Source organism: Daldinia caldariorum (assembly GCF_022478825.1).
Source record: "Daldinia caldariorum strain CBS 122874 unplaced genomic scaffold F4812scaffold_15, whole genome shotgun sequence".
In the NCBI taxonomy this organism is placed as follows: Eukaryota; Fungi; Ascomycota; class Sordariomycetes; order Xylariales; family Hypoxylaceae; genus Daldinia; species Daldinia caldariorum.
Genome location: NW_025953051.1, coordinates 554028 through 576039, shown reverse-complemented (window position 1 = coordinate 576039; position 22012 = coordinate 554028). Strand labels below are relative to the sequence as shown.

Here is a 22012-nt window from a genome sequence, read left to right as displayed (position 1 = left end):
TATAGCTGTATGAAAGTGTGCGGATAATAGTTATTAAGCATATGCCTCGACGCTTTTCATCTAGTTTCCACGCAATGCCACTCCTGGTTTTGAGCCCACAAGTTGAAATTCTCAGCCAGTAGATGATATGTATGAAGCTTCACATTAATCCTATAGAAGGAACACGCAAAAATTGCTAGGCTCCCATCATTTTAGAGCGGCGATGTTCATCATTTAGAGGGCGGCAAGCATGCCTACAACGAGACTGTACTCGTACTGGTAAGTCCGGTTATACGTTACTATCCTTCTTCTTATGAGCCCTCCTCGGACAAGACAGGTTAGGTAGGTACAACATCATAAGCTAAGACGAGCGTAGAGTACAAATCATATATAACAGGTACCTATTAGATTGCAAAGACCAGCTCTCTTTTTACTTCAGAGCAAGCGCAACCCAGCCGCCAATCACTACTCACACGCGAGCGGGAATTAGTACCTAGCCTGGTATGACATAACATAACATATATATAAAACTTGCCAGGAAATCAAGAAGCACAGAGGCAGGGGGGAAGGGGGAAAGGGGGAAGGGGAGGTTCAGGACGCACAGCACAAACCGCCAAGCGGCGTGACGGGGCCGAGGAAGCGGAAGCGGGCCGGGTTGAGGACGAGCAGGTACAAGCTGCCGCTGAAGGCGGCGATGCCGGCGGAGAACAGGGCGCAGGCGACAGGACTCTGGTTCTGGTTCTGGGCCTGGGCGGCGACGAGCAGGGCGGCCGAGTGCGCGAGCTGGTAGTGGGCCGCGGTGGCCCAGTTGGCGAGCCTCGCCGGGTCCGAGATGGTCTTCTTCAGGCCGTGCGCGCCGAAGGCGCCGAGGCCGACGGCCGATGCGCCGTAGAGGCACGCGAGGGTCCAGTACATGTCTCTGTTGCGGGGAGGTTGGCGACGGGTGCTGGTGGTGGTGCTGGTGGTGGGTGTGCTGGCGGTGCTTGCGAGGAGGGGATCGCGCTCGGTGGAGGGCATGGCAGATGATAGGGAAAGGGAAAGGGAAAGGGGGATGAACAGTTAGTTAGAGGGGGGACGGGAGGTTTTTTGAGATGGGAGATGAAACCTTATTAGGTCTTAGGTAGCTAGGTGAAGACACGGGCCACGGCAAATGCAAGTACCTATGTATTTTTGGAAAGTGTGTTTTGAAGCATGGAATTGGCCGGAAGCTCCGGTGTTGTCGTACAGAGATTACCTAAAGACTCGTTAGGTGCATTTAGTATTATGTATTTACGTAGCGGGCTGACAGGTAAGAGAATGAGTTATTTCACCTTTGCTTTCACCTTCGCTTTCACCTTCAATTTTATCTTTACGTTGAATTTCACCTCCAACTTCCAACTTCAACTTTTTATTAATCTAACTATCAAGTAATGTACTTTGTTTCTCTTTTCAGAAAAACTATATGTCATGAAGGCAACGCTATGATTATCGAAGGTGGACATCCAAAATACCTGCACCGAATTTTCCTTTTTGAAATACCACCGCTTTTAGGATGCATTAAATGAACCGGCCAGTTCTAAGCCACCAAAACATATAAATGCAACCCGTAAACCATCTTGACCCATAAATTCATTTAGTCATGCCTTCCGATAGCCTCGGTAATCAACCGAGATTAGCGAAGCCGTAGTTGTCGGTATCGTAGTAGCGAGGAGGCGCGTCCTCCGGATTAGGGCACCATGGGAGCCTCTCCGTTGACGTAGCAAATAACTCGCTCCATCGTGGTCGATTCTCTCTGGCCGAAGTTGCCACCAGCTCTAGATGACCCCGCAGAGAAGTACCCTTCGTCTTCAGATACTCCCCTACCAACTTCCAGAATGGTTGATGGGGAACCTTCTCAACCTTGATTGTCACTCCGTCTATGGCGCGACCATCAAAGTCTTTTACGAACTTTTCCAATGCCTCCTCGTCCTTGAAACAGACGCACCCTCGGGTTATACCCACCGTGTAAACGCCAGGAAAGCATGGTAGAAATTGCCGATACTGCGGGTCGGATATGTCGGCGGCAACTCCAATAGGTCGGTAGTCTTGTATTGCGACAGCCAGCTTATGGGCAGAGTTAATGCTGAAAGGCAGAGATGAACCTCCGCGATGGACGTTCGCTTTGTACGGCATGAATCTGAAAGCCTCCGCCCGAGCTTCGACCTCAATTCCGGGCAGCTTTCGCTCTTTTACGACGAGCTTATCTATGTTCGTCCAGTATTGCAACCCGTCCAGTACGGCCAATGCTTTAACCGCTTCATTGATGAATACGCGCTTATACCCAAATTTCCGTACCGTCGTGGAGACGTAGCCAAAGGTGTTAAGGATATCCCTTATGTTAGCTGTGAGGCCGGCTAAGCCTGGAGAAGTCGCTTCGATCATCCTTGAGGGGTTTATCCAACGGGGAAACATTTTGATGTACTCCGCGAAGTTCAAGCCCATGGATTCGATGTCCTTTTGGAGAGAGAAGCCCATGAGTGCGAGCTTTTGTGATGGGATACTCTCGCAAAATTTGTTCAAGGCCTTGACGAGTGCTGAGTTTGCTCTTAGCTTGGCGTCATCATCTCGGCCTATCACCTTGATCTTCAACGACACGGCCTTTACATCGTTCTCCAGCACGAATTCCTCGAGAGATGGCCTCGTACTATCGGCCCCTGCTGTTGGCTTGTGCAGCTCAGGTAAAAGTGCTAGGTTGACTTCAAATACCCCCAAAACTCCTAACACGGGCTTGATGTCCAAGGCCACGAAAACGGCATCGGGACACAGCTTCCTAAGTGTCTTCAAGGTGGGTATATATCGTTTTGTTAAATCGTCTAGTTGTTCCCGGGTGTGGATGTTGTTCGTTTCGATGTAAGGAATCAGCCTATTCTCCCACCAGGAGCCTTCAGCAATCCTTTGTTGGTTATTGGTTTCCGCCGTGTGGCGATAGAGACGTTTGAATCCGAACATGATTGCGACAAGTTCTCTCAGTTTGACCCCGATATCATATATATGTACCAAATTGAAAGTAAGTAATGGTGGTATTTTCGTATGTATCTTTTCATATTATGAGGATATGTGATAGCAGGATGAAGAACTTATTGACAAATATAAATAGAGAAAGCAGAAAACGCGTTTTTGAAGGTAAATAGGTCAAAGTGACTAACTTTAAGCACCATGCTGGAAATAGAATGTCATGGGAAATCAACGAGCATTTATACTTCGAGGAGCTGTTTTAGCACTGACAGGCACAGTAACCTTGGTGAATTTAAAGTTTGGGGCTCTACGTACTTAACTTACCTCTAGTAGGTAAAATGAAGTCTGAACATATTCATAGAAAGTTTTATGAGGCTCTTTTAAAATGGCACTGCGACCATCTACCTGGTACCTGTTACGGTCGAAGTGTACCGTCATAGCGCCAACGTACAGACGCTTTCGAAACTCTAATCTCAGACGCCAGTTGAAAGCTCTATAAGAAACATCTTGAATGTTTAGAAGTGGGCATCGGTGCGTATTGCGAGAAAGCGCTGACGAGATATAAGACAAACAGAAATACTATGATCAAGTACTACTCAATAGCTATGGCTCATCGATAATAACGTACCTAGGTAGGTATGATTCGAGGCTTTGCGTACGCCATGGCAGATCCTAAGTAGAATTACTGATAGCGAGAACTTCAACACTATTTGGGACATGCTACGTTGAGAAACCGAGTTTAATTGAACGCGAGATAAAGTGAATGATAGCTGGCCAATAACTTACCTAGGACCTAGGTACCGAGAGGGGCCCCCTACATTGGGAAAATTCAATATCTCCTTAAAGGTATCCAATGCCTCCTGTCGCAAATTGAGAGGATGACAGATCTCGATTGTCCAAAGCTTTTCTCCATCCCACCAATCACTGGATAGTTTCAATTCTGCAGGACTACGGGGCATATCAGCAATAGTTACCTCACTTGCATTCGCCTTTCCTTAGGATGAACATTCCGATTCCTTGTTCTAGTACTAATGCGCGGTCTTACATCAACTTTTGGCACATCTAAACGAGTGACCCTGAGAAATACGGTGCGCTGCTTATTCAAAATCCAATAGGAAGCTTTCCAGAAATGAGAGGCAATGCATTGTCAAGCAGGTACATATATATCTGGTCGGTTAGTGAAGCAGGCTGAGATTGCTGATAAGCATGCAAAGGGACGGTCCCGACCAGTCTTACACCGGGCACACACACCTATGGTCAACCCCAGGCCTCGTGCGTACGACGAATATAAGAACCCATCGCGTGGCTGTTTTTCAGTTTTCTCTCTACTCCGTTCCATGTATTTCGACCGTATCGACTGGCCGTGCCCCTGAGATCTACCCGAAGCTAAATATCTCTTATACATGCGTATTCGGGTTGATCAGACGACAATGCTCAAAGTTCCATTGATAAGGTTTTTACTAATCTTCCTTCTCGAAGGCTATATTGTTTTGAAGGTGTTAGCTGTGACGTGCTACCACCTTGACGGCTCGAACGCGGGACCAACAAACGCACTATGCAATCCTAAGTAGGTAGACTTCCATAGTTTCTCTACTATCCTTTCTTTACTCGAGGCGAACTAGTTCAATAGTATAGGGGCTAAAGCTTAAATTAACCCTTCTATACATTGTGTCCTAACAGTATATACGTTCTAGTGCTACTGGAGGGGAAGGATCTCATAGCGCATGCTGCAACGCGCAAAACGCAGACGCATGTCTATCAACCGGCCTGTGCATGAACACCCTCGCTCGACAGCAAAGCCATTTGCTATGGGCGACCGCATGCACGGATTCCACTTTCAAAGACCCAAGTTGTCCTCAATATTGCCTTGGACGTGAGTCAACTACTACCCTCCTACCTCCTCACCTTTCCTCCTTTTCAATAATGCCTAAGCTAACATGAACTAAAAGTCAATATCGATAATGCTCATCTCAGATCCTGCAATGATACCTTCTGGTGTTGCGAGACATCTTAACGGCGCAAGAATGCTGTGATACTGCCTTCCGCTTAACGCAACCTATAGGTCATGTCATCGCGCAACTCCAGTCTGGTGGGGTGGCGTTGTTGCCAATGGCCACGGCCTCTTCAGCCGCTTCAAGCTCACCCAATACCGATTCCTCGGCCGAGGATTCATCGAAAATCCCGCCGGGCGCAGTAGCGGGACTCGCAGTCGAGGGCGTTGTCATTGCGTTGGCTTTCGCAGGGCTAGCGTATATAATTTGGCGAAACAGAGTGCTACGTCGGAAAGTGAAGAGGGCCGAAGCGACGGCAAGTGCCCAACAGCAGCTTCAACAGCAGTACCAGTGGCAGCACCCTCCCTCGTCACATGCTGGTATAGCTCCTCCTCATATGGATGCGTACGGCGGCTACGGAAGGCCCGCCACCACAAATACCTACAACGAGCTCCCGGGACCAGAGCCCGTGGGCTCGGAGCTTCCGACCGAGCCTAGAAGCCCCAAGTCTCCGGCTACTAAGTTTCAGGGATGATGTGATGATAAAGGTCGTTGTCAATACTCTTACCCGGGTATCCATTAACTTAGGTGGCTTTTAGATTAAGATATCCTGTAAAAGCTCAGTCGGAGCAGTGTTACGTGGATATATACGTTAGGCGCCTACCTAATGTACTGCTATTTCTACTAATTAAAGCCTCGACCAAGTAAACAAGCAATATGGCGCAGGAATCGAATGAGACTGTAGTAGTCGAGACCAGTTACTCCCCCGAGGTTCTGACGAACTTCGATGAACACGGCCATCTTATTAACCCAGCCACCAGATTCAGCATGCAGTGTAACATATGCCATGTTGTCAACCTCAGCTTCGTAAACCACGCCGTCGACAAGAAGTCCGCAGCGACCCACGAGCCCTTCGTCGTTCTGCCCCGATGCGGCCACGCCTTCGGCTACGAGTGCATCCTCGGGTGGGTGTGGCCGAGCATCAACAAGGAGAACCCCAAGTGCCCGTCGTGCCGCAAGGAGATCTTCCGCAGCAAAGACGACGTCCAAGTATTTCGCATCTTCGGCGTATGTAATGCCGAAGAGCAGCCCATGGAAATAGCCACCATTAGGGAGAGCCTTCGCCTAAACGAGCCAACGGCCCAAACAGATCCGCTGACGCCGCTGAACGAAGGTTGGGATATAATTGATGCTGTATCTTTGCTATACTGAGACGTAATTTAATACGTTAGGTGTCAAAGGCAGCCGATTGGTTCCCATTTAGATAGTTTCTCTGAGGCTTTGAGCTTCTTATTCGTAGATTACCTAGATGTACTAATAATAAAGCTGTTGAGAATAATACTTAAGTATTCCTACCTACCTAATATCGCCTTTTTAACAGTTCTTACACTTGTTTCGGTTCACCCCTTTTCAAGATAATATGTCCTTTGTTAGTCCTCAACAGTCGCTTGTTATGATAATGAGGTTTCCATTGAGAGTTAAACTTTCATACAATATAGCTAGGTACCTTAGGTACCTAAGGCAGGTAACATTTAGGGTCTTAAACCAAACGCTGCGATTATCAAATCAGGGGCGGTCCAGAGAGCTCGCGATAACGCCCCCCTCATCCCCAATCCCAGAGGCATCTTCTCCATGCTTCTGCTTCTTCTTCTTGTCCCGCTTATACATGAACGCCACCGCCGCCGTGATGACAGCCTGCGCGCCGAACATGACGGTCGAAAAGATGAAGCCCTTCTGGAACCTGGGCGAGTCTACTTGCGGGTACGTCAGCAGCGGCACCCAGGCGTTGAAGGCGTAGCCCATGGAGTTCATGATGCCGATGACGATCGCGCGCTCCTCCGCGTCCGCGCCGCAGATCTCGTTCGTCCAGCTCATGCTGAGGGGGCCGTAGGGGACCGACGCGCGCTGCATCAGGAGCGCGAACCACTTCAGGCCGTCCGGCACGTCCCAGATGGCCAGGACGAGAGCCGCGAAACCCCCGAGAAAGGTGCTGATGGACATGATGCTCGCGCGGCGGCGGATCGCGTCGGAGACGATGGCTAGCGTGACGGTGAGCACTAGTTGGATGGCTGACATGGCTGTGGGGATGATGTTCTAGTAGTAGTAACCTGTTAGACAATCTGAGCGATTGGTGTGGATAAGGGGCACTTATACTTACTATTCTTTCAATAGATTCGCCCCTTGATTTCAGCCACTATAGATAAGAACAAACGTCAGTCATTGGTTCTCGAAGAGAAACAAGCAGAGCAACACTTAGAAAGGGGAAATGTCTTACGATAGCCATAACGTTTATGCTTGACGATGGTGAAATATTGATGAATATAATATACAAGATTGTGAGAAGATAGACGTGCCATCGACCTATCTCAGTCATTAATATATTTCATGATACGGAGAGGGTGAGAGCTGTTCGACTGACTGAATATTCGTTTAAAGGTAGCAAGTCCGAGTTTCGCGCGGGGGGCACGTCCAGCTTTGTTCATGCGCTCCCTGGCCATGGCGCGATCCTAAAGTCGCCTTGGTTAATTGCTTGAGAGAACACCACAGTAGCAAAGTTTCCCAGCAAGACTCACCTCCTTGTTTAAATAAAAGGCCCTTGTATTCTCAGGGAGATCCGGTAATATGAAGAATCCCGCAATACATATCGGGAGGCTTATAATCCCATCCATAATCTGTATATGAGCGTTAGTCGAGTGATCAAAGGACTTCGAGACAGACCATCAAACGTACGAAGAGCCACTGCCAACCAGCGAATCCATTGACCCCGTTTAGTCCTCGATACACGCCGGCCTGGAGATAACCCGAGAACATGCTGGCCGCGGCAGAGGATGCGTGGAAGATGCAGGCTCGCTTTCCTAATTCAGAGGGCTTATACCATGATCCAAGAATCGTGTGAGCCGCCGGGTAGAAAATCGATTCAGCCAACCCGACGAAGAAGCGGATAACGATGACGTGATTCGACGTCTTAGCAGCTGCCAGGCAGAAGGTCAGGAGAGTCCAGACGAGCTCGCACGAGGGTACCCAAACGGAGGGTCGGACCTTAGTGAGAACGATCTGCGAGGGTATCTGGCCGACGACGTAGCCGACGGTCCACGCGGTGTCAACGAGGTTTATCTCGTTGCCGTTCATGCCGAGGTCCTCCTTCATGCCGCTGACGAACGCGTTCGCAATGTTCGTCTGGTCCAGGTTCTTGATAAAGTACCCGAACGACAGCATCGTGACCAGGAACACATCGAGCTTCTGGATGAACGCGCGCTCCTCGCGGGACCGCCCGGGCTCGTAGTCCCAAATGCACGACCACCATGGCACCTTGACCTTCTCGACCGGCTCTAGTTCCGACTCCTGCCTCGACGATCCCGCGACGTCGAGGGTCGACTCGCTCACCAGGACCTCCTTGGGCGAGCGTTGCTCAGACATCGTGGTCGCCCGAGTGAGATGATTACTTTGGTATTTGAGTGCTCACTACTCCACTACCAAGTGCCAACAGACCTAACCGTAATCCCAATCACGCACGACCTCAAACGCGAACGAAGATCAATAATTTTATAAGAAACCAGGTTAAGCTAGTTAGGTACTTCCTACCTAAGTGAACTTTAAAAAAGTCATTATGAAAAAGTACGTCCGAAAACCCCCCAGGACCCTGAATGACAGCGTGTGTGTGTGGGGGGGGGGGGCGGGGGGGGAGTGTACCTCCCAAGACCATTATCACGATACGTAGACCCCGGAACTGATAACGATTGAGTAGCTTAGAGTTCGCCATGGCAGGATCGGCTGTCGTGATACTAGAGAGCGAGGGACGCACTGAATGACGGGTTTGATTGGCCATGTCTTGGTTGAGACGCAAAATGTGTTCTAGTTCGTGTCCGGGTCAATGTCATGATTGGCGTCTCCGATGGCGTAATTTGGGATCACGAGGAATGGTCGAGAGGTTTATGTTAGGGGGAGGGAGCATGCCAACAACACAAGTAAATTAAGAGATTTTACATGATGGTTATTATAAGATGTGATGTGTTATTGGAATAAATTGATTTATTTTGTTAATTTAGATTTGACTACGGAACACGGTACCCGAGTTTCTATGAAACTACCTAGAAATAATAAGGGCGCCTTAATGGTATAGTAACTATTCAGGTAGGTACATCGGACAATAGTGGCAGCCCAATTTCTTCTCACTACAGCCAAGAAGTATTCTATTTGGTAGATTGTTTCCTAGTTGCTTTGAGAGAGTCGACGGCTTGGTAGAAGCTTTAGACCAAGCTCCTTAAAGGAATCCGCAAATAGGGCCTCGTCTGAGCAACCCAACATAAGAAACGTGATCGGAAATAGGAGTTACATAGGTACCTAGGTTAGGTACCTAGATAGGATAGAGCTGACTGACAAAATAGTATAGGTCTATAATATAAAGACCGATGCGTGGAACTACACTGTCGCCATTTCGGAACCAAATCAAGTCTCTTGAAGATGTGCTTTACATCTAGTTCTGTTGATGAAACACTACTTATCTTCTGCAAAGAAGCTGCGAGTATTCAAATCAGCTAGGGACCCATCGTGACTGTAACGTATACAACCAATGGAGACTCAACGAGGGGCTCTCATGTCACACATAGGATCACGCAGCTGATAATATCCCCGGCGGAGGGCGCCGTGGGAAGAATGCGTTCATGAACCGCTTCAAGGACACCTGCAAGCGCAACGTCATACAGCTGACTACATCTAAGGACGTCTTATAAAAGGAAACTTCTCGTGATTGATTTGCCAATTTTAAATAACTAGCACATATCATAAACTCGTCGCTTATTATATTTCGTTTCCTACGGTTTGTGGTGGCTTTTCCAGACTTAACCCTTATAAAACATCAAACATCATACAGTTACGAGCCTTTCTTCTGAAATCGCTCCTACTGTTGGGGCTTTGGCCGTTTGGTTAGTTTTTATTGGCCTTAGGCCAATCCCATCGATATCGGCATCTCCTCTTCCGCCTCTCGTGCATAACGTCGTCGCGTCTGATATGTACTCGTTTATCGGATTTCCTTGCCTCTCCGGTCCCCTAGTTCGAGGAACATTCTTCATAACATCAGGTTTCGAAGAGGGCTTAAGGCCCATCAGCTGTCTGACCAGGGGCTTCAGCATCGGCACCGAGGCGCAGACCAGACCCAAGCTCGACTCTAACGTGGTCCATATCGCGAACGAAAACGAGTCCCACTGGGCATACTTGGGGTTGAGGAATTGCCATGCTACGGCCATCCGTGTTAGGGACGCGCAAGCCACGAAGATGCCCAAAGTCAAGACGAATGCGAGAGCGATCTTCTGTCGCAACGGAAGCGTCATCTTGAGTATATGGGGAAGCACCATTCCAATCATCCATAAATCGGTTGTCGTATGTAAAGCAGCCGACGCCGTCAGGATCGGGTAGTAAGCCAAGCAATGTCCCACTCTGATATCGAATTCGTACCCGCCCTCCACGGGGTTGCATATGAAGAACGTGAGAAGGAAGAAAACGAGGCCGTAAACCGCGACGCAACCCATGGTGATAAATATGAAGGTTCGCTGGTACGGCAGCTTCAATATTCGCAGGTAAAATAGCAGAATGCTGATCTTGGTAAGGACCAGTGACACCTGGTAACAGCTTATCGTCGCGTACGAAAGTCGGATGCCGACGGATCGCAAACGCAGAGGAATGTTGCTAAACATGTGACCGAGGCCATATTCGGTTTCGACGCCGACGATTGCGACCACCGCGATGGCGAACAGCCAAGCGAAGAATATTGCCGCATCATCCCACCACTGGTTCTTGAGTAGGAATCTTGAATAAAGACGACCGATGACTACGAGGCTCGCAAAGACCAACGGGATAATGATCCCAGCAAGAATCTGGGGGACCTGGGAACGGCCCGTGAGCTGTTGGAGCAATCGAGGTTAGTAAAGGTACCTAATCTAGCATCCACTAGGTACCGAGAATGAACAAATGTGGGGGAATTACCTACCTCGTTTGGTGGCTGTTGGGCCATTAAGGAAAGATACCTCTCTGCGATGGAAGCAAGACGCGAATTGTCGCATGCCGGCAAAGGCGGGGAGAGCGGAGCAAAGGAATCAAGACAGACCCAGCTACTACTTATTTGGAGGAGCTGACACCGACGTCAATACCTTACCTACCTATATAACGATATATAACGTGGCGGGATTTCTTAAAAGAATTCATATTGCCATCGACTTCCAAAGGCGTCAGCACAAGCTGGCGATCGCTCGATCAGTACCCGGGATCTACTTGCTACGGCCGCTACATAGAAGCTCAACTCTAGCTGAGGGCTGGTTACCTAAGTCCTAACTCCAACGTCCTAACCAATGAAGCCTCTGCAACGAGACTTCTGCTCGAAAAATGCTGCTAATAAGGTGACATTCAATATCACGGCTGGGCTGCATAGCGGGCTTTGTCTCTGGATTGAGAGCAGGTTGGCCGAGCCGTTCTAACACCCATACCTGTGAGCTGTGCTCTCACAGGGCTGGTTCGTACAAAAGTAACCGTAGCCCACCAATAGCAAAGCTCACAACCCCATTTCAGCCCCCGTACTATGTAATTGTAACAGGGGTTTTCAATACGTGCAGCGAAAAGCAGGGATGCAGGTTAATTCGATAGATAACATGATTTATTTACACAACCTCGAGGGCCACATCACCTTTTTTACTTATGAATATATTCTATTCGTCAAATTCAGTTTCCATACCCTATCCCACAGCGGAGATATCAATAAGATATATTTTAGTCTACATTCGAACAGGCATCATAGAAGAGAGAATGCCAGTGGCTAATTCACGAGCGCCATGGTTCTGGCTTTGTGTGATAATGTAACCTTATCCCGCCGCCTTATTTGCTCAGCTATACAACCATACCTTACATCGCTCACCCTCAAAGTCGAACCTCTCGGATCTTTCGTAGGATGAGTGGGAATGAGAATTAGGAGACGTTAAATTCTGATCGGTATAGATCTCGCCAGAACCACAATCTACAATCGCCCATATCGATGAGAGAATCAGGAGGCGTCAGCTCATAAAGAGCAAAAACACCAACAGCTCGCCCGACTTCGCCTTAGGATACATGTCGACTCATCCATTCCCGAGTCGGCAATTATAAATGTGTTCTCGACGAGATTGTTTTGTTATCGCCTCTCATGATGCAAGCAAGTAATAGGGATGCGACCGTATTTTTCGAGCCTAGAACTAACTACAACTCACGTAGACATCTCGGTAGCCTCAAAGTAGACCGTTTTAGCATCACTGGCGCATGTGCTCTTGGCCTTATCTCACGGTAGAAGCACTATGTCGATATTATACATAAGGGAAGGACGTACCGAGAGCCAATTAAGATCTACCCCAACACATTAGCTCATATTCACTCGAGTTCATACATTGAGAAGTTGGCAATGATTCAATAGGAATGGGAGATCTGAGATATCCGAAGACCTCAAGGCTGAACAGCACACTCCACAGAAAGTATCTAAGTTGTTCGGGACTGCCTACACTCAGGGCTTAGACAATGGGGGATTCGAGTTTTAACCTCGGATACATGATCATGGGTAGGATGTCTGGTTTCATCGTGACTTCGACCCTGTCAAACAACGTTTGGCAATCTTTTCATTGCCGACTCTCTGATAGGGAGATGGATATCTTGGGCAGGTTATTTTAACTATTACATGTTGAAGCTCTACCCCTGAAGTTGTTCGGCAATGTCAAGCAAGTTGCATCACTTAAGTGCTTAATGAAGTATATCTTGAGAAATGATTTTGAGGAGGTCGCTTTATATATATACCTTAGGTATGCATGAAGCTTGAATTAGGTAGTCCTTCCAGTAAATGTGAGTACACAGTCCAACACGATATAAAAGCCAATTCTCGGCGCCTTTCTGTGAGCGGGGGCGGATTTTGAAGATGCATAATCCTCTTCAACTAGCTGTAGTAACTATTAAACTCAAGCGGGGGTAATTATTGATACTCTGACAACATTTACCGTGGAGTGTAATAGTAAAGCATAAAGGAACCAAGTTTTACTAAGGTAGGCGTCGTATAGATTCGGATATGATAACTCAACAAAGTCTCAATAAGATCTTAGGATTAAACAGCATAGCTGCCCAAAGTCAAGACCTCATGTTTCTATCAATCCAAAATCAAGTGTACGCATAGTCTAGATGTTGCGAATCGATAGCGCGAGGTGTTGGGCTTTAGGAATTATCATATAAATAACCCCTTTATCAATTGCTTGTGACAGGACCAAAGGGTTCGGTTTATAGACTGTTCCAGTAATAGTGTATTCAGTACTACTGCGTTATTTCCCCAACAAGGTTCAGGGGTCAGGCTCCTTTGCTTTTTTTGTGCTTGTCCGGAAAAAAAAAACTTCTTTTTCTTTTAGATCAGGTAGACAATACACTCATCTCACACTTATTATGACAACCAACAAAGTGATTGATATGGAAACTTAAGTGAATATGCACACACTAATTACCACGTACAAATAAACAGTGTACCCAACTGTAGGCGTTACCAACGCTCGTAGAGAAAAAAATGCAAAAAAAGATGAGTAAAAAAAAGATGAGTAGGCCGAATAGGTAATCGACAAAAAGGACACTGCCCATCCTGGGGTCGAACCAGGGATCTTCTGATTTCGGTTTTCTACTGTTAGACAGATAGTAACAGTCAGACGCCTTAACCACTGGGCCAATGGGCATCGAAGCTTTCTTTGAAAATTTTGCAAATTATTCCAAGTTATTATCCACAAAGTCGTTGCCCACCACGCTATAACTCATGAGCGGGTCTCTCTCGGGGAAAATTCTCATAATCTAGCATTGGAAATGGTGAAATAATTTCTTCAACGGAATATGTCTTGGTTCTTATTCGGCTTTGACTGATATAACGTAAAGAAGGTTGGGCGTTGGAGGGCTCAACGCTTGGAAAAGTCGACACATGTAATAATAGTATAATGAAGTACATATAAGATCTCTCATCATGGTCTCTACCCCTCCATATATCTTCAGCAGCCGCATATGGACATCCGGAGGGTATGTGGATACACGGAAAGGAAGCACGTGGACGCCGCGTATACGTACGGTGCGTATTACTAGCCTTATCAATTATATTATCTTCGGCGTTGATAGCCGTTCACCGCACCGCGAAGGTTTATACTGCGGTTTCAATCGGTACGACCCGCAACTGTTGCAGAGCCAAGAGCTTAAAGATCATGTGGCTTATAAGGCAACGAATAGAAGTGCCTTCTCACCGCGTATTTACCTGCTTCACGTGCTTCTCGATGCTTGGAGATACCAGGTATTTGGAGGTCGGAAGGATAACGCTCTGTGGCACTACTATACATGTTGGGATATCCCTTTCTCACTTAGTATATGATTTGCATACTCTCAGCTACGGCGTGAAGATCGTCGTCAGACCTGGGAAAGAGATAATAGCAGCTACCTTGCCCAACTAGTTAATACAGATTCGGAGTTACGGGAGAAGATATCTATACACGGCTTTTGCATGATCTTTTTCAACAAGGCTCGCTTCTTGGATATGTAGGAATTCCTAATTGGGGATTCCCCAGCAGATATATCCAATAATAGCTTTCACCTGACCGCATGATCTATCCAATCAGCGTTAGGGAAATGACTTCCGAGACGTGTGGATATCCCCTATAACCTCTTTTGTCCAAATCTCCAGCTTGGCGTTCGAAATGCATACGCACAGGCTCCCCCTAGTTATAATAGTTAGTCGCAATGCTCTCGATAAACTACATGGGGAATCAAGCCAAGATGTCTGTGTTCTGTGGGGTTCCATAGTCCATATCCCCATCTGGTAATCTTCTTCGGATCAATACGAATGAGGTAAAACAAAGTTTCCAGACTCACAGTATTATATGCCTATTGATGTTTGGACCGCGAAGAAAAGGCACGATATCGAGGCTGATATTACCTGACATATAAAATAAATTTTCGAGGCCAGTGAATTGGGGCTGATAGTTCTGTGTTTTAGTATGCCTTTATTATTTGTTCCTTTTCCCTTTAAATTATACAAAGCCATAGATAGGTATGTATTTTGATTGTATATCTGTGTGACATCCCGGTCCCAATTCGTATAGAGCGATTGAAGTAGTTTTATACCTAACACGTCCCGAAGGAGATCTCCGAAATTGGCACCTCGATCTTGGCTTCAGCAAACAAATCGTACTAACTGGCCAACTGGATAGATCATCTAGTATAATGTCGCTGAACTGCAAGGGTTACGAATCGAAATACACATGTAGTTTACTCTCAGTGCAGAAGGATGATACGGGAACTTGAGGCATGACGTCTCAGAAACCAAGAAACCAAGTCACGCATATATAAACCTCCTCGGTGACTCTCACCTACCTAGAATATCCTATGTAATATCAAGAAGATAAAGAAGCACCACACTAAGGCACTACTGTCTTTGCGCTGATTTTAAAGACACGTTTATGATCGCTCAATTCGATCCTCTATCACGATGGCCATAACCAAGAACCCTAACCTTTTGGTTGCTCCTGGATCTCTAGTAGTGGTGACAGGTGCGAATGGGTACATCGGATCTCACATTGTCGACCAGTTCTTACAACGGGGCTACCGAGTCCGTGGTACCGTTCGTTCGGTCTCTCGAGATCAATGGCTGAAAGACTACTTCGACAGGAAGTATCCGGGAAAATTCGAATTAGTCGAAGTGCCAGATATGGTGAAGAGTGGGGCATATGACGACGCCGTCAAGGGAGCATCCGGCTTCGTGCATGCCGCAGCTCCTGCTATGGACTCAATGCAAAGTCCCGACCCCCAGGTCAGAGTCCAAATCGTAGTGGACAGCACGGTGCGAGCTCTAGAATCGGCATCAAGAGAGCCGGGGATCAAAAGAGTGGTCCTGACATCCTCGTCTGGATCTGCAGTGTTTCCCATCGCCAACAAAGCTGTTTCGATAGATTCAAACACTTGGAATGACTACTCGGTTAAGGAGGCATTTGCTCCACCCCCATACGAGGGCGAGAAACGCATGGTAGATGTTTACTACGCCAGCAAGACCAAGGGCGAGCAGGCGGCGTGGGAATGGGTGCGCAAGCACAAGCCTCACTTCACATTCAACGCAGTCCTGCCCGATTTCAACACGGGGGCGCCCATAAATGTGGCTAGACAAGCGTCCAGGAGTACGGCCGGTATGATCAGCGTCTTGATTGAAAAAGGCGAAGCGATGAGGCCAGAGGATGTCGTTTTCCCCCCACAGTGGTACATTGATGTCCGTGACGACGCCGCATTGCATGTGGCCGCATTGATCTACTCTGATGTGGTAGACGAGCGCCTATTCGGCTTTGCTTACCCTTTCAACGTTAACGATGTTATACGGACGCTGAAAGCGTTATATCCAAAACACAAATTCGGCGAAGAGATCGCTGATGTCGGTAGAGATCTATGCAGCGTTACAAACGAGAGAGCGGAAGAGCTACTCAGAAGACTCACCGGACACGGATGGACGAGCTTAGTGGATTCTCTGAGGGATACTGCTGAAGCGTTGGGAATACATTGATTGCCTTAGGTACCAGATAGAGGTAGACACATATGATGTTTGTAGGTTAGTAGGTGTTTGCACATCCTGTACATACCTGAAGTTATCGCATCTTTGAGCGGTACAAAGTGCACCCGAAAAAAAAGGGTTGTTGTAGGTAGCGTTGCAATTGTGGACCGATCGCTGTGTGGAAAAGAAGTGTGTGACCGTACTCTGTACTTGCGTTGATTAACAATACACTTTCCTACTAAGCGACGCTAACAGATGTTAAACTGTAGCACTTACGAGATACGGAATAGACATTGAGCCGAATGCCACACATGCTTTACCTAATGTTGCCAATTTCCAAGATTATGACGCTAAAATGTCCCGGCAAACGGGAATAATATTATGTAAGAATTCTTCGTGTTTCTAAGTACCTAGGTAGGTACTTAGGTATCCCCGGTCTGCCGGTTGTGGTATACCCGTAGCATTGTAACACGGCGTCCAAGAGTGGGGGAAAAGTGGATGGTGGCCGTCAAGATCACCCGGATCTCCATCTATAGGGAGGAGACCTACAGGTAGGTATCTAAGGTATATAAAGTACCGTAGCTTACTACCTAACATAATGTAAATAAGATATCCTAGGTTCGTATAAAAAAGTTTAGTCTTCTCAGTTGCATATACAGATTACCTTAAAATCATCCCCTCAAACGACCTTCAACCCCGCTCAGTGAACCGCTTAAAGAGACATCTCAAATACTTCACTACTAAACCAGGTACCTAACTTAACCTAACCTAACCCAATCTCTAACCTATAATCGCGAGAATGGCCCCCAAGATCTTCCTGTAAGTAAAAGGCTAAAACCGAAACCGACGTGGAGGCGGTATCATTTGGAGTTAGCTAGAAGCTAATACGTCTTGTAGCACCGGCGCCACTGGTACGAAATTGACATCCTAGCAAATGAAGACCATCTCATCTTGGTCAGTATAAAATTCGGTACTAATTGTTGTAAAAATGCAGGCTACATTGGTGGTGATGTCCTATATCAGCTGAACAAAGTCCACCCCGACTACGAGTACACCCTACTTGTACGAAACGAGGAGCGAGGCAAGCCCGTCGCTGCAGCTTACCCCAAAGCCCGTCTCGTCTACGGCACTCTAGACGATGGCGATGTGATCGAGAAAGAAGCCGCCGCGGCAGACATTGTCGTTCGTACGTTATTTTCTTTATCATCTACTGCCCGTAAAAGGAGAACAGTGAATGGCTGACAGAACTCAGACACGGCCGACTCAGCCGACAATGTCCCTTCCGCAAAGGCCATTGCCAAGGGTATCGCGGCGGGCCACACGGCCGAAAAGCCGGGCTACTGGATCCACCTCTGCGGAACGGGCATCTTGACCTGGTACGACACGGACAACAAGCGCTTCGGACAAGCGCCGCTCCCGGACCAGAAGTACAACGACGTCGAGGACATCGACCGCATCCTGTCTCTTCCGGACAGCGCGCTCCACCGGGACGTCGACAAGATCGTGCTGGCGGCGAACGACTCGCCCGGCGTCAAGACCCTGATCGCGGGACCCCCGCTGATCTACGGCCCGGGCCGCGGCCCCGTCAACCAGCGCAGCATCCAGGTACCCCACATGGTCGAGTACACGCTGAAGAACGGGCACGCGCCGATCCACGCCCCCGGCCTGACCGAGTGGAACAATCTGCACATCCACGACGTGAGCGAGTTCTTCGTGCAGGCCGTCGAGGCCGCGCAGGACCCCGCCAAGGCCGCCAACCCCGAGATCTTCGGCCCCAAGGGCTACTTCTTCCTCGAGAGCGGCGTGCACAAGTGGAGCGACTTGGCCCGGTGGGTCGCCGACGAGGCCGCGAAGCAGGGCCTCATCCCGGAGCCCGCCACCAAGGAGGTCGATATCCCCTTCTTCGGCGCCAACTCCAAGGCCGTCGCCGTCAGGGCGAAGAAGTACCTCGGCTGGACGCCTAAGGCCCCGAGCCTGAAGGAGGATATCCCGCGAGCCGTGACTTTTGAGGCCAAGAAGTTGGGCAAGGCTTGATTAAGCATCTGGAGGAGATGACGCTATGCAAGTTTCTATGACAGCTGTGTTAACAGAGTTTCTCACGGTAATTCCTCATTAATGGCAGCCGACGAATATGAAATTTAATCCCAAAGTCCAATCTGTTCATTATCGACTAATTCGGCGATCACAGCCGTATCTATCTTGCGCATTTCATTCATTATCATTATAATCGTGTACCCAGAAACAACCAAATTACCTACCTCCTACCTAGCCATCCCTATACTTAGAACGGGGCATATACTCGTAAACTCGTAATCAAAGATGCTCAATGTCGAAGTATACCTTGACTTCAACTTCATTACTCCAGCCAGCTGTGAGGCCCATCTCCTTCCACGCTGTCTCGACATCGATGTTCAAAATGTGACTATCGACCTTATTAATAGTAACCGTATGTGGCGGGATAGGTTGGCCTTGAATAGTAACCATGAAATCCCGCTCAATCAACATGTCGGGGAGACTTGAAATATACACGCCTGTCACTAATTAGTCTCATAAGCGGCTATGCAATAGAAGCAAAAACTTACCCAAAACTCCCAACGCTTTGAGTCGTGTATCCAAGAACACCCTACCAGTGTGTAAAAGCTCAGATTGGTTTGTAGTAATAGCGGCAGCGCCCGTTATCTTTCCGATGAGTCCCAAATTTGCAAAGTATATCATGCCGTTCGTCTCGCTATCGAACTGTGTTATGGGAAACGCAGTAAATATTTCATACTTCCGTACATCTAACGATACTGCAAGGACACTACTAGTAGAGCCAGGCTCTATAACAGGTGTGACTAGGCCGCTGCGGTGGGCGCGCACAACATATAGATTTGCTTCAGACACACCTGGAATCCGCGAGAGGGGAATAAGCTCACTCACGGCCCGCCTGGACGTGTTGAAGACACCTAGTAGCGGCGTTCCCGTTATGGCCCGTCCGTGGTAACTCCCAATTTTGAGCAGCACAGGCTCATCATAACTGGTATATGCGTCGATGCTTTTGCCTACTACACTAGGTCTGAAAATGACAGTCTTTCCCCGAGGCGTTGGGCCTGTCATCTCGGAAATTAGATGGGCGTTGTGCTTCCCAGGGGTATCCGTGATATAGATTGGCCCGCCACTTAGGCATCGCGCAGCAGCATGAAAACCCGCAAACTCATGTCCAGTTTGGAACATATCCCAATCTGGCAGAATATTTAGGTGCTGGGTCAGCAAGGCGTTATGGGCATTTGCGAAGAGATGCCACGGGTGTGAATCCGGGATATCGGGGTAAAAGTCATCAGAATTACGGGCGAGCATGGTGGGCCTGTTGTGCGGCAGTTGCTGAAGGAATAAGAGCTGTGGCGCTTGTGACATACACGATATGGCTCTGATGCCGAAATACCTCAGGGTCGATATCATCCAACTATCAAGATAAGTCTCGGTGAGTTTACGACGGTGTTTGGCCGAGACCCAAGTGTCTACCATGTACTGCACATCAGTTTTGACACCATCAATCCCACAGTCCGACAAAAAACGGTAAAAGTCATTGTAGAACTTCCCGACGTCTTCTTTTGCGATTACCGTCATGGGACCGCTGAAGTTAGAATCAGTACGATCAATTCGTACTGTCTTGTAAGTCTGCGCAAGGTTCCCGCTGCTTGAAATACCTCCCCAGTAACCAAGTAGAGCATGCCAGACGGCGACGTGTTGGATGCTCGGATGCTTTGAGCGGATGAGGGACACCGTATCCTTGAGTCCGTTAGGGAATGCATTTGGCTCAGCTTCGAACCCCTTCCAACCGTGCTGGTATTGACTCTGGCCTTGGTAATCAATATCTTGCCAGTTATCATCTATGATGAGGCTGCTTATATTGATATGGTCGTTTGATAATGTTTCGACGGCATGCAGTATTTTCTCTTCTGTTAGACGTTGGCCCAGAGCGTTCCAAGTACCTAGGAGGTAGTCATAGGTTAGCGCTGACTCGAATTCATTACTAGAATTCACATTGATAAATGTCTTACAATATCCCAATCCATCGTACCAATTTTCATACCATTCAGGCTTGATGTCACTAGTTAGACTTTGTATTTCCTTGGCAAATTTATCCTTGCCATTACCTGTGGCGAAGATGACGGTTCGCGCGTGATACATGACAGCTGCCATCGCACTCTCGAAGTCATCGCCAATGGAAGCCAAAACTAGACCAGATGATTGAGACTCATTATCGCTCCGTATCTATGAAAAGAGGATGAGATTAATATCACCGAATAAGTTAATTTGAAGATATGAGCTCTTGCTTACATGTAACGTAACTGAACCCGAATTCGAGCTGCGAAGGAGTGTAGTTACGTTGGCCAGTCCGCTGACTCCTAGTAGGACAAGATGTTTTCCTTGGTGGCTCAAAAAGGAGCACATCACAGCATCCTTATCTAATTTAAATTGCTTTCTACCGTGCCTAGGGCCCAGCCACGGTAACCCATGCCGGACAAGAGCAAAATATCTAGATCACGGTGTTAGCTCCGTGTTATTGATTGAAAGATATAATAATTTAGAAAAGATGAGCATCGTGGCTTACCGCAGAGCACCACCCCACGGAGTCCCGAGATCCACATCGGCGTATGCAGAATGATCATCTTCGGCCGGATCCACGCTTGCACTTATGGTCCAGAGTTCGGTATTTGGGGTTTGACTCTCCGCAGCTGTGACCGTTAGTTCCGGATTAAGACCACGAATTACGTTAGAGAGACTCGTGTTCGTTCTGTTACTAGGGGATGATGGGGTGGCAAGGACGATTCCATCGGATATTCCCGAGACTTTGCGAGACCATCTCCAAGGTTGATCATGACCATTGCGAAATTTAAGAGTGAATTGTAGAGAAGATGATACGGTGAATGGCACCCCAAAGTAAAGGAGAGTACGCGACTGCGTAACAGGTTGGAGTGACAATGGGGAGTTGTCGACGGAAATGGACGACAACAACTTCTCCGTCCAGTCGGCACCGGAAGAAGAGTACCAAACGGCAACGTCCCAAGGCTCATCTGCATAGCTGTTATCTACTTCTAGTAGAGCATAAAGTTGGAATGTATTATCTTTGAGCTGAGTGACTTGGCCAAGAGGTGGATAGCTTGATATGGTTGATTCCATCTTGACCGCGGGAACGTCCGGTTTGGAGACGCGGACAACGTGAAACTCGGAATCGATATCACGTTCACCTTTAGACATGATTACAAGTGAAAAATAGATGATTATAGCATTTTAGATTATAAACAACTTCGAAAGTTGATACAAATAGTAATAGTAATAATAAATAGAGGTAAGATAGGGTATTTATATTAGATTAGGTCTAGGTAGGTTAGAGGTACGTAAATAAAATAGCGGTATTAGGAATCGAATAAATACCTAAGGTACCTAAGGTAATAATACGACGTTCGATGATTTCAAGGATAATACGGCCAAGTAGCCAAGTTGTAACAATTGAATTTGTGGAAACTCTTGGAGGCTT

At 47.7% G+C, this 22012-nt stretch overlaps 9 protein-coding genes and 1 non-coding gene across 10 annotated transcripts; 4 read left to right on the top strand and 6 right to left on the bottom strand.

The window, feature by feature from the left end:
- F4812DRAFT_123491 (uncharacterized protein) lies at positions 1-1148 on the bottom strand. The gene has a single exon (XM_047929480.1). The coding sequence runs from the start codon at positions 994-996 to the stop codon at positions 571-573; it is 426 nt and encodes a 141-aa protein (XP_047787759.1). The 5' UTR covers positions 997-1148; the 3' UTR covers positions 1-570.
- A 357-nt stretch (positions 1149-1505) lies between these two features.
- Positions 1506-3514, bottom strand: F4812DRAFT_123457 (uncharacterized protein). Its single transcript, XM_047929477.1, has one exon. The coding sequence runs from the start codon at positions 2944-2946 to the stop codon at positions 1621-1623; it is 1326 nt and encodes a 441-aa protein (XP_047787758.1). The 5' UTR covers positions 2947-3514; the 3' UTR covers positions 1506-1620.
- Positions 3515-4528: 1014 nt separating this feature from the next.
- On the top strand, positions 4529-5569 carry F4812DRAFT_123478 (uncharacterized protein). Its single transcript, XM_047929478.1, has 2 exons — positions 4529-4825; positions 4902-5569. The coding sequence occupies exon 2, from the start codon at positions 5062-5064 to the stop codon at positions 5476-5478; it is 417 nt and encodes a 138-aa protein (XP_047787757.1). The 5' UTR covers positions 4529-4825; positions 4902-5061; the 3' UTR covers positions 5479-5569.
- F4812DRAFT_123439 (uncharacterized protein) lies at positions 5570-6365 on the top strand. The gene has a single exon (XM_047929476.1). It carries the CDS (start codon positions 5661-5663, stop codon positions 6153-6155), a length of 495 nt encoding a protein of 164 aa, XP_047787756.1. The 5' UTR covers positions 5570-5660; the 3' UTR covers positions 6156-6365.
- On the bottom strand, positions 6265-8360 carry F4812DRAFT_466415 (MFS general substrate transporter; the record flags this gene model as incomplete). Its single annotated transcript, XM_047938543.1, has 6 exons — positions 6265-7037; positions 7102-7137; positions 7219-7304; positions 7363-7450; positions 7517-7615; positions 7674-8360. 6 exons carry the CDS (start codon positions 8358-8360, stop codon positions 6510-6512), a joined length of 1524 nt encoding a protein of 507 aa, XP_047787755.1. The 3' UTR covers positions 6265-6509.
- A 1249-nt stretch (positions 8361-9609) lies between these two features.
- Positions 9610-11582, bottom strand: F4812DRAFT_438733 (uncharacterized protein). Its single transcript, XM_047935024.1, has 2 exons — positions 10927-11582; positions 9610-10840 (listed from the first exon to the last, which is right to left on the bottom strand). The coding sequence occupies exons 1-2, from the start codon at positions 10948-10950 to the stop codon at positions 9806-9808; spliced, it is 1059 nt and encodes a 352-aa protein (XP_047787754.1). The 5' UTR covers positions 10951-11582; the 3' UTR covers positions 9610-9805.
- Positions 11583-13557: 1975 nt separating this feature from the next.
- F4812DRAFT_t122 lies at positions 13558-13657 on the bottom strand. The gene has a single exon. It is a non-coding gene; the product is annotated as a tRNA-Asn (tRNA).
- A 1565-nt stretch (positions 13658-15222) lies between these two features.
- On the top strand, positions 15223-16745 carry F4812DRAFT_123345 (aldehyde reductase). Its single transcript, XM_047929475.1, has one exon. It carries the CDS (start codon positions 15445-15447, stop codon positions 16501-16503), a length of 1059 nt encoding a protein of 352 aa, XP_047787753.1. The 5' UTR covers positions 15223-15444; the 3' UTR covers positions 16504-16745.
- Positions 16746-17290: 545 nt separating this feature from the next.
- Positions 17291-18668, top strand: F4812DRAFT_466413 (NAD(P)-binding protein; the record flags this gene model as incomplete). The annotated part of the gene is made up of 3 exons (XM_047938542.1): positions 17291-17310; positions 17451-17677; positions 17744-18668. The coding sequence occupies 3 exons, from the start codon at positions 17291-17293 to the stop codon at positions 18523-18525; spliced, it is 1029 nt and encodes a 342-aa protein (XP_047787752.1). The 3' UTR covers positions 18526-18668.
- Positions 18669-18804: 136 nt separating this feature from the next.
- F4812DRAFT_452391 (glycoside hydrolase family 36 protein) lies at positions 18805-21654 on the bottom strand (the record flags this gene model as incomplete). The annotated part of the gene is made up of 5 exons (XM_047936342.1): positions 18805-19022; positions 19074-20462; positions 20532-20745; positions 20812-21010; positions 21086-21654. 5 exons carry the CDS (start codon positions 21652-21654, stop codon positions 18805-18807), a joined length of 2589 nt encoding a protein of 862 aa, XP_047787751.1.
- Positions 21655-22012: the final 358 nt, after the last annotated feature.

What these genes read in the sequence shown, in the direction of transcription:
- F4812DRAFT_123491 (XM_047929480.1), bottom strand. Translation starts at nt 996, where the DNA reads ATGCCCTCCACCGAGCGCGATCCCCTCCTCGCAAGCACCGCCAGCACA.
- F4812DRAFT_123439 (XM_047929476.1), top strand. Translation starts at nt 5,661, where the DNA reads ATGGCGCAGGAATCGAATGAGACTGTAGTAGTCGAGACCAGTTACTCC.
- F4812DRAFT_123457 (XM_047929477.1), bottom strand. Translation starts at nt 2,946, where the DNA reads ATGTTCGGATTCAAACGTCTCTATCGCCACACGGCGGAAACCAATAAC.
- F4812DRAFT_438733 (XM_047935024.1), bottom strand. Translation starts at nt 10,950, where the DNA reads ATGGCCCAACAGCCACCAAACGAG. An exon ending in CCCAACAGCCACCAAACGAG is followed by an intron (nt 10,841 to 10,926) that starts GTAGGTAATTCC and finishes TTGCTCCAACAG; the next exon opens with CTCACGGGCCGTTCCCAGGT.
- F4812DRAFT_123478 (XM_047929478.1), top strand. Translation starts at nt 5,062, where the DNA reads ATGGCCACGGCCTCTTCAGCCGCTTCAAGCTCACCCAATACCGATTCC.
- F4812DRAFT_123345 (XM_047929475.1), top strand. Translation starts at nt 15,445, where the DNA reads ATGGCCATAACCAAGAACCCTAACCTTTTGGTTGCTCCTGGATCTCTA.